This window comes from Schistocerca serialis, chromosome 10, assembly GCF_023864345.2.
Source record: "Schistocerca serialis cubense isolate TAMUIC-IGC-003099 chromosome 10, iqSchSeri2.2, whole genome shotgun sequence".
In the NCBI taxonomy this organism is placed as follows: Eukaryota; Metazoa; Arthropoda; class Insecta; order Orthoptera; family Acrididae; genus Schistocerca; species Schistocerca serialis.
In genome coordinates this window covers 189732622-189747555 of record NC_064647.1, presented here as the reverse complement: position 1 = coordinate 189747555, position 14934 = coordinate 189732622, and the positions used below count along the sequence as shown (strand labels likewise).

At 38.9% G+C, this 14934-nt stretch overlaps 1 protein-coding gene across 10 annotated transcripts in view; it reads right to left on the bottom strand.

Annotated features, from left to right (window-relative positions):
- The window catches only part of LOC126424541 (YLP motif-containing protein 1), a 406391-nt gene that overhangs the window by 216712 nt on the left and 174745 nt on the right, over positions 1-14934 (bottom strand). For all 10 annotated transcript variants that reach the window (XR_007576188.1, XR_007576187.1, XR_007576189.1 and 7 more), the window contains one exon: positions 11483-11784. Coding sequence is in view for 7 of the 10 variants with exons in the window: in XM_050087281.1 (XP_049943238.1) it covers positions 11483-11784 (302 nt within the window). In the remaining 3 variants the exon portion in view is untranslated. The remainder of the gene's footprint in view (positions 1-11482; positions 11785-14934) is intronic.

The window sequence follows — 14934 nt, the reverse complement described above, 5'->3', positions numbered from 1 at the left end:
TGATAGCCACTAACACTACACTTACAACAAGCCAAACACTTAGTCTCACTGCTTACAAACATAAAACATGTATTCAAATCACAAATAAACAAATGGGAAGTGAAGAACATATGACATACGTCCGTTGGATTATATGGTTAAAACGTAGTGAACGCATCTAGTACATCCGTCAGCTCCAATTTGTTAAAACAGACCCTTTTCCAGAAACACTCAAAAATTCCTTCATTTATTTTTGGATCACACTGTAGTCTACAGTGGAAAATATTTTAGCAGGAACTGTTTTATCTTTTCTGGTACAGTACGCTTCACCTCAGTTCGTTTTTAGTTTCGTCTCATGTCTTCTACCTTCTCTCTGTAATTTTCTTCCTCAGGACTGCTGTTTCTTACGTTCTTCATCCAACTCACTTTCAGATGGATGATACTCTAAAAGTAGAATCTGAGAGTTCTCCCTCTTCAGTCATGATTTCTCTAAACTTTTCTGAATTATTCATATTACCGTAAACATAAGCTCATACAAACACCAGTAACAACTGCCAAATAATAAAGCTAATGGTTTAGACAGCAATAAAATAATATAAAACTTGTCTTAAAACAATCTAGACAATGTAATCATACAAAACATACATGAAAACAATTTAGACTCTATTATAATACAGAACTTGCACAAATACAGTTTTAAAACCATTAAAATAAAGCAAACATTTCCACAAAATAATAATAATAATAATAACCAACAACAACAATAATAATAATAATAATAATAATAATAAAGAAAGGAAAAGTTCCCGATTGAAAAGAAAATCTAATTTTGTTTCATGGCATTTAGGTGCAAGTCAGACTTACTTCACCTTGTCATCATACAAGCCATTCCACAGCAGAACTTGTGGTACCATCTGTGATACTATTGTGCATACAAAGACAAACATCACTATGCCATCCAAAAGAGTGCGGTTTCTATAAGATAACATGGTTCTTAGCTCATTTTCATCAAAATATTACACAATTATGCCACAATCCCCTTAACATACATACTTTGTCACTACATTAGCAGCCACAATTTAAGAATCTTTTGGGTTTTCTGGGCCTGAATTTTATGAACCTGTGTCTTGTTTTGCTTGGTAATAGTTGCTGATTTATGGTTATATTTTCTCCAGGACAGCAAGAACAAATAGTTTTCCTTTAATTCCCCCCAGATTTCAGATAGGAGAGAAAATTTGTTGGCTGGCAGGCTTTCAGTTCTGATTGATTTTTCATCGAAAAGGAGAAACTGAGAAGCTCTTGAAATCTGTTCTTTGACATAACGTATACCTTTTGTACCAACATGAGCATATTCTCATTCTGGTTCCTCAAGTGACATGGTGCAATAATTGTTTTTTAGTATTTTCAAGTATTTGAATCTGTGTATTTCTTCATGAGACATGTTGTATGTTGTATGTTAACCGGGAACCTAGAAACGACGGAGAGGCTCCGTCCCCACCGCAGCTGCAGTGGTCCACAACCCCACGACGACTGCTGCAGTCCACTTCACCCCTCCGCCGCCCCATACCGAACCCAGGGTTATTGTGCAGTTCGGCAACCAGTGGAAGCCCCCAGGAACATCTCACACCAGACGAGTGTAGCCCCTATGTTTGCATGGTAGAGTAATGGTGGTGTACGCGTACTGGAGAACTTGTTTGCACAGCACTCGCCGACATAGTGTAGCTGAGGCAGAATAAGGGGAACCAGCCTGCATTCGCTGAGACAGATGGAAAACCACCTAAAAACCATTCACAGACTGGCCGGCTCACCAGACCTCGATAAACGTCCGCCGGGCGGATTCGTGCCGGGGACCAGGCACTCCTTCCCGCTCCGGAACGCCGTGCGTTAGACTGGTCGGCTAACTGGGAGGGCTTCATGATACATAGAACTGCTTAGTCAAAAATAAGACAGAAAGCTCTGATCACAGAGTCATCTACTCTCCTTTAAAACATTACTAGTGAACCTGCCTCCAGAAGGTGATAAACTGGCAATTTTATACTCATTTGCAGAGGCATTCAACTGGGCCTGCTGTGATGGATTAGGTGAGAATTGGTGTAGATGAGTATCTGAAACCAGCTCCACTAATCTTTTCTCATTCATACCATCTTCATCTCCAGCTGTCTCTGGTACAAAATTGTTATCTGCATCAGTGAAGTCAATTTCCAACTCAACATCATAATTCTGTAAGAGACACAACATTTCTTTTTCATGAAGTCCATACTGACAAGACATTCAAAAATGTCTTTCATGGGCAAAGAATGGCCCTGCCCTGAATGGCAGGATGTAAACTTCAGCAGACCGGAACATGCACAAGCCAAGATACAACAATGAGCACAAACAATGAGCAGAAATAACTCTGCACATTTGCTGATTATTACCACTTCATTGTTGGAGTGTTTAAATGTATAGACAAGAAAAAATCACAGCGGTGTAAAACTGACTCCTTCTGGTAAGTATGTCTAATGAAATGACCATAAAAAATAAGTATTTTGTAGATTCTAATACATCATTGTAGAGAAGAGAAGAAATTTGCAGAAGTCATACGACTTCATGGATGAAGTAAAGAAAACTAAGTATGAGATTGAAGAAAACAGTAGGGCAGGAAATCATATTGACCCCTTCCACCATTCTAGTGTCAAACCATGCTAATTATGTTGTGGAAGTATACTGTTTCACACTACTTTATCAACTATGTTCAAATCCAGTTTCCATGTTTCCTGCTTGATATTTGTTCAAACAATCAGTACCAACTATCTTGCATACCACTTTCATGTCCATTTCATTTCTTTGACATTGTGTCACCAATATCGCTACCTACCTGCTTCAAGGTACTTTACCAAACTCCATTACTATTTTATCATCATCACTGTCGTCATTATTGTTATGAGGTAACACCTAATTATGTCTCTCAGCTTTCAGTCAACTGGCCTCACTTACTTAATGTAGTACATGTGTTTAACATCTCCACACTGACAAGTTTTGAAGTTATTTCTGGTCTATGACAAGTAATTATGTAATCTGATTAATGCTCTTTATGATCAGTTTTGATATGTCTGACCATTAACTGTTATGTTCAATGATAAAACAGCTGCAGTTGTTGGCCAGGTATCATTTAAGAAACAAATGTATTCCACTGCATTACTAGGCACATCAATGCCTTTCTTTGGTTTCGATTTTCTACTGATGAAGTTCTCTCTCTCTCTCTCTCTCTCTCTCTCTCTCTCTCTCTCTCTCTCTCTCTCTCTCTCTCTCTCTCTCTCACACACACACACACACACACACACACACACACACACACACAAAGGGTATAAACAACAACAGTTTACATTATATCACAGTAATGTATATGAAGTCCTGGCAAACAAATTGATGTAGGACACTTACAGTCTATTAAGCCTGTAGACAGCATTAAAATAGCTACAAGAGCCACCTATGCTACAACATAAGCATGCCTCAAAAGGTTTAGGGTAAACTCATCCTCGAATATTAAAAACCTGTAATTCCAATGGATGATTGTTACATCCCCCATCAGGCACCTCCCCAAGTGGCGGATAGGTGGAAGCTTCCCAAATATAGGTGCTACTAGTGAAATGAAATACCCAGGGTGGTCCAAATATTAACACAGGCCTAACCTATTAGTGTCTATTCTGGTATCAAGCTGCAAATGGTCAGCATCTGTTTACCAAGCTGATGCAGTTGTTATAAATGTTTGTTGACAACGATCAATTCTTTAACAGTTGTGATCACCAACAGAGATCACCACAACCACAGTCAGCCTGAACAAAATCATGATGGAGTAACAGGAAAGATACATAACACTGCAGGCCCCAGTAAAGAAACTGGGCTTTCCTGGTCATTGGGTTCTGGGGGATGAGAAATATGATGAAAAGGAGAGAAGATTTGGAGCTTCTTATAACCTCTTCACGAACATCAAACTGGCACACTCAACACAAAACGGTGGTCAAACTAGGCAAACATAAACAGCTTATGGGCATACAGAAAAAATTTCACATCAAAACCCTCACATTACAAGAGCCAACACTTACACTCAGCAAATACAGGAAATGAAAAAGGAAAACCTGCTGTCAGAAACACAATACCTACAATGTTTGGCACGGGCTTTGTCGTACACTAATCAGTCATAGGCAACATCCTATATTTCTTTCCAATATCAGACATAATTTCCAAAATAACCTTCAAATCAAGAAATAAAAGATACACAACCATCAATGCATATGCACCACAAACAATCACACCAGAAGGAAACTGCAAGAAGTCTAAGACTTTTGGGAAGACATGGAAGACACAACAACAAACAAAATAACAGGAAGACATGTTGAAACTGTATTAGAAGACTTCAATGAACAACTAGGCAATGAGAAGACATACAAGCAAATTATAGACCAATATGCAGCACACAAACGAGAATGGGGAGCATGTCATATATCAACATCAAAATTTTAACTTAAAAAATTATGTCAACACAGTTTCAAAAGCCGAGACATGAGAAAAAGCCCAAAAACATACGAGTAGAATTCCAAATAGATCAGATAACAATACCAAACAAAAGTATAGGAGAAATTCTGAATGTGAGAAGAAGCAAAGGATTCTTTGAGTTCAATCATTACTTGTTGCAAGTAAGGATTAGGCCAATCCCAAAAAACAGATAGATAATGCAGAACAAAATTAAAAGACAACAGCCAGAATATTTGAAGGCAAGCAAAGACAAAATTATTGAAGAAATTAATCAAAATACCACAGAAAATTGGATACACCTCATAAAGGCAATTCAGAAGGCAATGCATTGGAATCAACCTCCCAGGAAAGACAAACACAGATTTTGGAATGCAACTAGTGGTCAGGACACTGAACAAATAATCCATAAATGGAATTAGTTTAGCAGTAACAGTACAATAGAAACATAGCAGAATTTCCCCCATGTCCAGAAACAATCCTCACAAGATATTAGAAGGGCATATGACAAAAGCAGACTAAATGAAATCGAAGAAGACTTTCAAAGAGAAATAACATGAGAAATTTCTACAGAGAAAATATAAATGGTTATCATCTTCCACAGAGGCAGAGAAGATTATAGAACAACAGTACAGTCCCTGTAGAAGATGGCATTATTGCCACGATCTGGAAACTCAAAGATGAAAAAAATCACAAATAAAATTCTCTTAGAAATATGGATTACAGAAAAAATTCCACAGCAATGGAAATGCATCTTCATTCATCCACTTCACAAAAAGGGCAACACCGTAATCATTACAGAGATAACCTGCGAGTACTCCTGAAGACCAGACAGATGAACAACACTGTAGTTGCATCAATAGACAGGCACACACTCTTTGACACAATAGAAGAAAATCGAAGAGGCAGAAAAATTTGGGCATTGATAAAACAGACACACACACAGACACCACATACAAAATAAAATGTACATGAGAAATCTCCGAACCATTCAAGATACATACAGAGATCAGACAAGGAAATGGTCTCTTACCACTTTTATTTTTGTTATGGATCCAGTACAGGTTACAGACTTATTGGTTTCTACAACTTCTCTCTCAATTACTGGTTATGAGAGAACAACTTTCCTATTAGCTGTATTGTTTTAACAATTTGAAGTTGATTATTTCTTAATTTCATTTCACACCTGGGATTTTACACGGTTAAAGAATGTCTGTGTTTGTTCATATTTATGTCTGAGTATTCTGGTCCTCTTATAATTACAATAATCAACAAGACATTAATCCATGTGTTTCATTATTATATGCCTTTCTCATCTTTAGGGTAGTTTAGTGCTGGGTTTAGAATGCTCACTATTTTTTAAGTTTACAGGATGCTGTCCTCTATACATGGCCCTAATATATATTTTGAATGTTACATATAACCCATTTTTGTGTGTTGTGGTCATCATGTTTATACACTAATGAAACATAAGGCCAATTCTCTTAATACACTGTTGGAAAAAAAATTAATACACCCTTTTCGAGATTTCCAATTCACTCAACATTATTGCTGCAACAGTGCATCTGGAGTGCACAAAATGATTACATATACAGATCAACAGCACAAGCAGTTCTGAGATATCAAGTATCGACCCCACACTGAAACACCCATATTAGTATGTCTCCACAGGCAGGAATGCAGGCACAGACTCTGGCAAACACTAGATTGTACAGATGGAGAATACTGTTGTGGGATACATTTTGCCATGCCTTCTCAACCTGTTCACATAGTTTTGAAAGAGCTGTTGGTTGTGAAGCCGCACGAGTCAATTCTCGTCCAATCATAACTTACACATGCCCATTGGAGACAGGTCTGAGGATCATGGTGGCCAGGGAAATTGCTTGATGTCTTGCAGATAACACCAAGTTTCATGAGCAGAGAGAGAGAGAGAGAGAGAGAGAGAGAGAGAGAGAGAGAGAGAGTGTGTGTGTGTGTGTGTGTGTGTGTTTTATCCTGTTGGAACAACACATCATCTTCCTGCTGCAAGAACAGCACAAGAATGGGTCTAACAACATTCAGCATGTACTGAGTGCCACTTAGCATCCCTCCAGAGACATCAAAGGTGAACGAGAGTTATACCTTATTGCACCTCAGACGTAAGGCCCAGAGTGGGGCCAGTGTGAGCGACATATGCGCTCTACGAGACAAGAGCTCACCAGGTCTATGCAGTATGCACAAATGACCATCACTTGCGAGCAGGGCAGGCAGAATCTGCTTTCATTGCTGAAGACCACTATCCCACCTTCCAAAGTGATCCTCTGATGGCACCAGTTGAGCCAAGCACGTCCGTGCGGTGGCGTGAGATAAAGACAGGCTAGAGGTTTGTGTGCCTGTAGTCCCACTGCTAATAATGGTTTCGCAACAGTTCGTGTTGAAACATCCGGGCTCACAAGCCGTTTCATCTGTCCTGTGGTAGCTGTATGATCTACCACTGCTGCTCTTACAGCATCCACTTACATATCATGGCATGAAGGTTGCAGTCATATGTACCTGACATATGATCCTCTCACTTCAATTATGGGACTATTGTTTCCATTACGTAAGTATTGTTGCACCACAAATATGGTTTATGTGTTTGTTATTTTTAACCATTTGGTTCCACTGTTATGTGGAATTCAATTTTATTTTGTCATTGCGTACATTATAACTCTCACTGTCACTATTCTTCATGTTTTTAGTCTACCACAGATGTTTGGTTAAGATATTCTGTCCTTTGCTTTTCTAATTATGTGAAAGTTATTTGTTACATTGGTTGTGTATTACAAGTGTACTATCTTTGATGTTACTTTGCAAATGTGGAACTTTGTGAGTGTTATGTTCATTTCATTCTCCTAAGGTACATTGTCTATTTGACTTGAAGCATTGTGAAATGCATTTGTTAGTATTTCATGTACAGGTTATGATAGTCTGGTTGGCTTCATCGTGACAACCTAGATGTATCAACTTAAAACGAAAATGGAATATGTTATTAACTGATCTGTTTACCTTGTAAGTGTACATACATAATTTTAGACCCATCTTTCTGTTGAGTTATGTCATTTTTGTATATATTGTATTTTATGATCAAAGGGGTAGATAATATATAGGTTAAATGTAACAGCTGATGGTTAAAAATGCATTGTCTATAGGGCTTAACAGCTGTTGGTTCTCACCTGATGAAAAAATTAAACTTCAGAGATTCGGTTCCTATCAAGTGTGAGGTTCCCATCTTTCACACTTGTCTTTTAACGAAGCACGTACTCAGTATCATCCCAGTCACCTGCTACAGTGAGTTCGGCACCAGTGAAGAGAAGTGTGCACAACATTTCATCAAGCACAGGGACTCCCATTCCTCCACATTTGCTCTTCCAGGCTTCAAGTACTTCCACCACATAGATTTTAAATAACGTCAGTGCTATAACACAACATTCGCATAGCCCTTTTGCAAGGGGATACACTGGTGACGCTAAATTTCCTACTTTGACTGCACTCTCACAGACTGTGTAGAACTGTTTAACTATTTTTATGTAAACAGTTGACACACCCCTATCGTTTATACTTGTCCACAGATTGTTTTGTGGTACCGTACCATAGGCCCTCTGCACATACATAAAGATGAAATGGTTCTCTATCCCTCTGGAATTCTCTTCTCTGTTTTTCCTTTTGGTACAGTGTACCAATCTAGTCTATCATAAACCTTTTCTACAACAAAGAAAGTTGCACATTTTCTACTTTATCTCAGTTCTTCTCCATAAAATCATTATTCAATGCTACTGCCTTAAGTTTTCCTGTTCCTTACCCAAATTCAAGCAAGCCTTTTTCAAAACATTAGAAAATATTTGGCAATTTAACAAAAGAAAGGATCATGACCTTTGGGTAATTATTCTTCTTCTTCTTCTTCTTCTTCCTACCTTCCTAGGCTGGAGACTGTTTCCTTCTGCACTCCTCAGTCTACTCTGAGGTTGCCAATCCATCCTTTCTTTGGATGGCAAACATTTATTTTACCAGCTGGTGATTTATTTCTTACAATTTTCGCAATCTTTCTTTCATCCTGTCTGTGTGTTCCTTCCATTCCTGCTTTCACTAACCTAACCACTCATTAATGGAGTCCACTTTACAGCCTTTTTCTAATTCTCTCTCTCTCTCTCTCTCTCTCTCTCTCTCTCTCTCTCTCTCTCTCTGTGTGTGTGCGTGCGAGTGTGTGTGTGTGTGTTGCCGGTAATCCTCTGTGAAATTTTCATTTCCAGGGTTTCCAAAAGTTTTTGATCTTTCAGGTCTTATCTCAGCTATGTATGTTATAACTGGTGTCATTACTGTTTTGTATATTGTTGCCTTTGCATCTTTTCGTATATGTTTGTTTTTCCAAATAGTATATTCAAACAATGAAAAATTCAGGTTGTAATATCAAGTATTTGTTGTTTTTTGAAATATTTCACTTAGACCCTCCCCCCCCCCCCCCCCCCCCCCCACGCTTCATTTGTTTTTGCAACTTGTTCTCTAACTTCCTTTTTGATATGTCCACTGCTGGATGGTTTAATGCCAAGATATTTAAATATCATTACCCATTAAATAATTTTTCCATCCGCTTCCAGTAAGCATCTAATTGGTTCCATAGATGGGGTCATAGATTTGATTTGTCGAGTGGATATGACTACATTTGGGTTTTTGGCTGTCATGTTGTATGTAAGTAAGAGTTTTTGCAGGTTTTTTTCACTGTCTGCTACGACAACTGCATCATCAGCATAGCAAATGGTTTCTATTTCTTTGTCCCCCATTCTATAGCTATCACCAGCCAATACCTTCTTTATCAACTTGTCCGTGACTATATTAAAGAGTAGTGGGCTCAAAGAGCCAGCTTGTCTAATGCCATTATTAACTTCTATGCAGCTTCTTAACCTGGAACCAGTTTTCACCTGGGTATAGTTGTTGGAATAAATGCCTTCAATTGTTTTTATTATGCTGGAAGGAAACCCCCAATTATAGAGTAAGTTCACTACATCTGTTAATTGAATCTTATCAAAAGCCTTCTGTAAACCAATCAAACTTTGATAAGCTGCTTTGTTGCATTCAGTGGACTACTCTACAATCTGTCTAAGAATGGGTTTAAGGACTGAACTCAGTAGATTTATACCTCTTATTTGTAAATGAGAATTGTAGAACTACTTCTAGATTCATTTGGAATTTTATTACCAGATATCGTAACTAATTTGGCAGATTGTTCAGTTAAGAGAGATGCTCCATATTTCAGTAATTCATTGGAACATATCTTCCCCTGAAGATTCCCTATCTTTTAACAGACTTAAGAGCTGCTTCTACCTCTGCATGCAAAACAGTAACATCATCGTTTACTTGTACACTGATCTCTCTCCGTTTTCTGGTAATTTTTTAACTTTATACAACTCTGTTAACCCATGGTCCCTCATTTGTGTCATTCATTTTCAAAATTTCACTTAATTATTTCGTGTAATGTTGTAAAATTCTCCAAACTTGTTTCTGCAGCCAGTGAAAGTTATAATCTAAATTACTAGAAAGGATTTCCCAGTTTTCCTGTTTAAGACTATTCAATTGCGATTTTGTCTCATTACGAGTTCTCCTGTAATCTTCATAGGAATCTTGTCTTTTTAGTGCTTTATATTTCAGTTTTTTTCCCTCTTCACAGAACCAAAATGTTTCCCTCTCTTGCTTTGTGAATCGTATATCTAATGTTTCTTGAGCTGCTGCTTCATTACTTTGACTTTCTTCCAATCCTGATCTCCGTTAACCTCTGCACTAATGGGTTTCTCTTTTATTTCTCTACTAATTGTTTCTGATATACAATTTTTGTAGATTAATTATACAGTGGCTATATTAAATTTTTCTTCTTTAAAGATTTGTTCTTTAGCAATCTTGTTCCTTCCTACATGCAGTCTGTTTTTTGCTATGAGTAGGCTGTTATCACTTCCTATGTTAGCAGAGTTTGAAGTTCTAACATCTACCACTGACTGTCTTCTTTGTAACAACGTAATCTACTGTATATTTATGGTGTCTTGTGTTCTGAAAAGTGTATTTATACTACTGTTTGTAGTCACAGAATGTATTATTTATTCTCAGTTCACTGCTTGAGAATTAGATGATCATTATCTCACAATTCATTTGAAGATATCAGGCTTAAAACTTCTTGTAACTGCCCACAGAAAGCTTCTCTCTCTGTTCTAGATTTACAACCCTCTAGGCTGTACAGGGAGATTATGTTCAACTCGCGGTGAGCCAGTTTCAGTTTTAGTAAACTATTAATTCAGACAACAAGATCTTTATGTAATTCTTCAGGCTTTCCCGGCGATCTAATGACATCTCGCATTGTCGGGTGTTCTGCCAGATATCAGCGTCGTACTTGCAAGTACGATGCTGATATCCGGCAGAACACCCGACAATCCAAGATGTAACAAGATCTTTGTATTTCTTGTAGATAAGCAGCCCTACTCCTCCTTTAGCTCTTTGTCTCCTTCTCAACTCCACATTAAATGAATACATACTGGTCATACTCCTTCTACCCCTTGCCTTTCCCTTTTGTGTCTTGGATACTACATACTGAGATTGTAATTGTTAAACACAATAGTTAGAACACATGGCTGTCAAAATTGTTTGTTGTAAGTGCAATTTTGATCATTTGTCATTTTCAAGCAAATACTGTAAATGAAAATGTGCTTGCACATACATGCATACAAGTACAGCCACTATTCTGCACTTCATGAGATGAAATCATCACGTTTAACAGCGGATACAGTCTTTTTCTGTCTCTCTGGCAACATTCCAAAAATTCCCTCAAATATATCGATAGTGCTAAGTTCCTATAGTTTTAACAATTGTTACTTCTTTACATGGTGATCGCTCAAGTTTTCATAATTTCTATCAGTAGTGGTCATCCACAAGACAAGAACAACCTATGAAGTACTTTCTGTCACCGATTAGATATTCAGAAGACATCTCTTACCTTTGCTTGGGGGCCCGGTCGCAGGACGGTGGCCGTAGTCAACGACTGTGGCCGGCTCCAGGTGGTCAATGGCAGGGACCTCAGATGCCCAACCCCCTGCACGTCCTGGGGGATGGGGAGTGTCAGGAGCCCACCCGCCCGCACGTCCAGCGGGGTGTGGGGCATCCGGTGCCCACCCACCTGCACGTCCAGGGGGGCCTCGAGGAGCGTAAGCGTCTCTCTCGGAAGCGTACCTGTCGGGACCATCTGACCACTCGCTGTATTCAGTCCCATCTGCACCCCACGGAGAGGGAGAATTGAACCTGAGAGCCAAAACATTGCACTGTATACGTATATATTTCAATAAAAAGTCTAGAAGCAACTTGACACTGACACTTTATGCTGATAAATATGTTCAGTTATTGCAATTATCAGTGAACTTCCTCAGATCACCTAATCCAGAACAGTACAGCATTATACATTTCAGTTTATGATCCACATCTCACAGCGACAGAAGAATTTCACGATGTCATTAAAAGATTTCTGGAAATACTATATCAGCAATTGTTTTCTTCTTGACTTTGACAGGAGTCACATCCAAAGAATATTCTAGGTCAATAGTTACAGAGTGCTTTAGCAGAGCAGATACATATTTGGGAAGAATTAGAAGAAAATTCTGACACGGCATCCTGATTTGCTCTTTTTTCCTTTTTCCCCTTTTTATCAGTGACATTCCATCATTTCAAGCAAGGTGTTCTTACATGCTCCTTCATGCACCTGTGCCCGATAGATACAAACCCTAGCGGCATTAATATCGATAAGACAATTATGTTTCAGAATGTCAAAACTTTTTACTGATCAAAAATTAATTAGAATGAGTGTTCCAGACTCCTAGATCCACTTTGCTACCCATTACTGAATTAGAAACCTCCCATAAGTAGGTGCACTCAAGTAACTCTTCTATAGTCTGCTCTAGATATTAAATTCTCCGAAAGAGACAAACACATTGTAAAGCAGACTGAGTGTCACTGCTTCTTGGGACCTCTTCCCGTAACATAATGAATTCATGAACAAAATGAAATAATTGCACATATTTAAGAAAAGCACATTCACATAATAGTATAAAAGCATTCATGAAATATAGGAAGTCTTGCACAAATGAAGCATTTTTCACAACACAACACGTAAGTAATTACACAGAAGCCTTATGTCTATCAATGAGTAGTATGGGCATATTTTCCCATGCAACACCTTCACAAAAAGTGTGCTGTCCTCAAAAATATTTTTACAGAGTTTTTGTGTAAGTACCACACAAAGAAAAAGGTGTCCATTTTCAAGTCGGTCATAAAAGGATCTTTCACAGAAAAACATAGAACTGTAAAAATAGGGTCAGGGAGGAATCATTCTACTACACTTGCCATCTCTCTCCTCCACTTATTTTTTTCACCTCTCATCTGTATGGCAAGTTCTTTTCGACTAATGGTCAAACTCCACAATGAATTTTCACTGTACGGATTTGAAACTTTCTGGCAACTTAAAACTATGTGTTTGACCAGAACTCTAACATGATACCTTTGACTTTTGCATGCAACAATCTACCTACTGAGCTATCCTAGCACAATTCACAACCCACCCTCACAGTTTTGCTTCCACAAATAAGTCTCTTCCTCATTGCACACACAGCTGTAGAGAGAACATTCTTTCTGGAAACAACACCTTATGCTATAGTTAATCTGTTTCTCCATACTAACCTAAATTATGGCAGTGCTAGTCCTGCTCAGCAAGCAAGAGAACTTTGATGAGTTTGGAAGGTAGAAGAGAGGAAGTAAAATCACAATGGTGGATCATGAGCCATGCTCGGATGTCTGTGCCAAAAGAGCACTTCCCCATGACGGTTAAGTCTCGGTCTGGGACACAATTTTTTTCTGGTAGGAAGTTTCAATGTTCTTCCTGCCTGCCCCCATTCTCATTATGTCTTCTACATCTGTCTTCTGCAAACCACCATGAGTGCATGGCAGAGGATACCAGTAATTAGGGCTTCATTTCATTCCATTCACATGTGGAGAGTGGGAGGGATGGTTGATTGAATTACTCTAATCGTATCCTCACAATCCCCCCCCATGAACCATGGACCTTGCCGTTGGTGGGGAGGCTTGCGTGCCTCAGCGATACAGATAGCCGTACCGTAGGTGCAACCACAACGGAGGGGTATCTGTTGAGAGGCCAGACAAACGTGTGGTTCCTGAAGAGGGGCAGCAGCCTTTTCAGTAGTTGCAAGGGCAACAGTCTGGATGATTGACTGATCTGGCCTTGTAACAATAACCAAAACGGCCTTGCTGTGCTGGTACTGCGAACGGCTGAAAGCAAGGGGAAACTACAGCCGTAATTTTTCCCGAGGGCATGCAGCTTTACTGTATGATTACATGATGATGGCGTCCTCTTGGGTAAAATATTCCGGAGGTAAAATAGTCCCCCATTCGGATCTCCGGGCGGGGACTACTCAAGAGGATGTCGTTATCAGGAGAAAGAAAACTGGCGTTCTACGGATCGGAGCGTGGAATGTCAGATCCCTTAATCGGGCAGGTAGGTTAGAAAATTTAAAAAGGGAAATGGATAGGTTGAAGTTAGATATAGTGGGAATTAGTGAAGTTCGGTGGCAGGAGGAACAAGACTTCTGGTCAGGTGACTACAGGGTTATAAACACAAAATCAAATAGGGGTAATGCAGGAGTGGGTTTAATAATGAATAGGAAAATAGGAATGCGGGTAAGCTACTACAAACAGCATAGTGAACGCATTATTGTGGCCAAGATAGATACGAAGCCCACACCTACTACAGTAGTACAAGTTTATATGCCAACTAGCTCTGCAGATGACGAAGAAATTGAAGAAATGTATGATGAAATAAAAGAAATTATTCAGATTGTGAAGGGAGACGAAAATTTAATAGTCATGGGTGACTGGAATTCGAGTGTAGGAAAAGGGAGAGAAGGAAACATAGTAGGTGAATATGGATTGGGGGACAGAAATGAAAGAGGAAGCCGCCTGGTAGAATTTTGCACAGAGCACAACATAATCATAACTAACACTTGGTTTAAGAATCATGAAAGAAGGTTGTATACATGGAAGAACCCTGGAGATACTAAAAGGTATCAGATAGATTATATAATGGTAAGACAGAGATTTAGGAACCAGGTTTTAAATTGTAAGACATTTCCAGGGGCAGATGTGGACTCTGACCACAATCTATTGGTTATGACCTGTAGATTAAAACTGAAGAAACTGCAAAAAGGTGGGAATTTAAGGAGATGGGACCTGGATAAACTAAAAGAACCAGAGGTTGTACAGAGATTCAGGGAGAGCATAAGGGAGCAATTGACAAGAATGGGGGAAATAAATACAGTAGAAGATGAATGGGTAGCTTTGAGGGATGAAGTAGTGAAGGCAGCAGAGGATCAAGTAGGTAAAAAGACG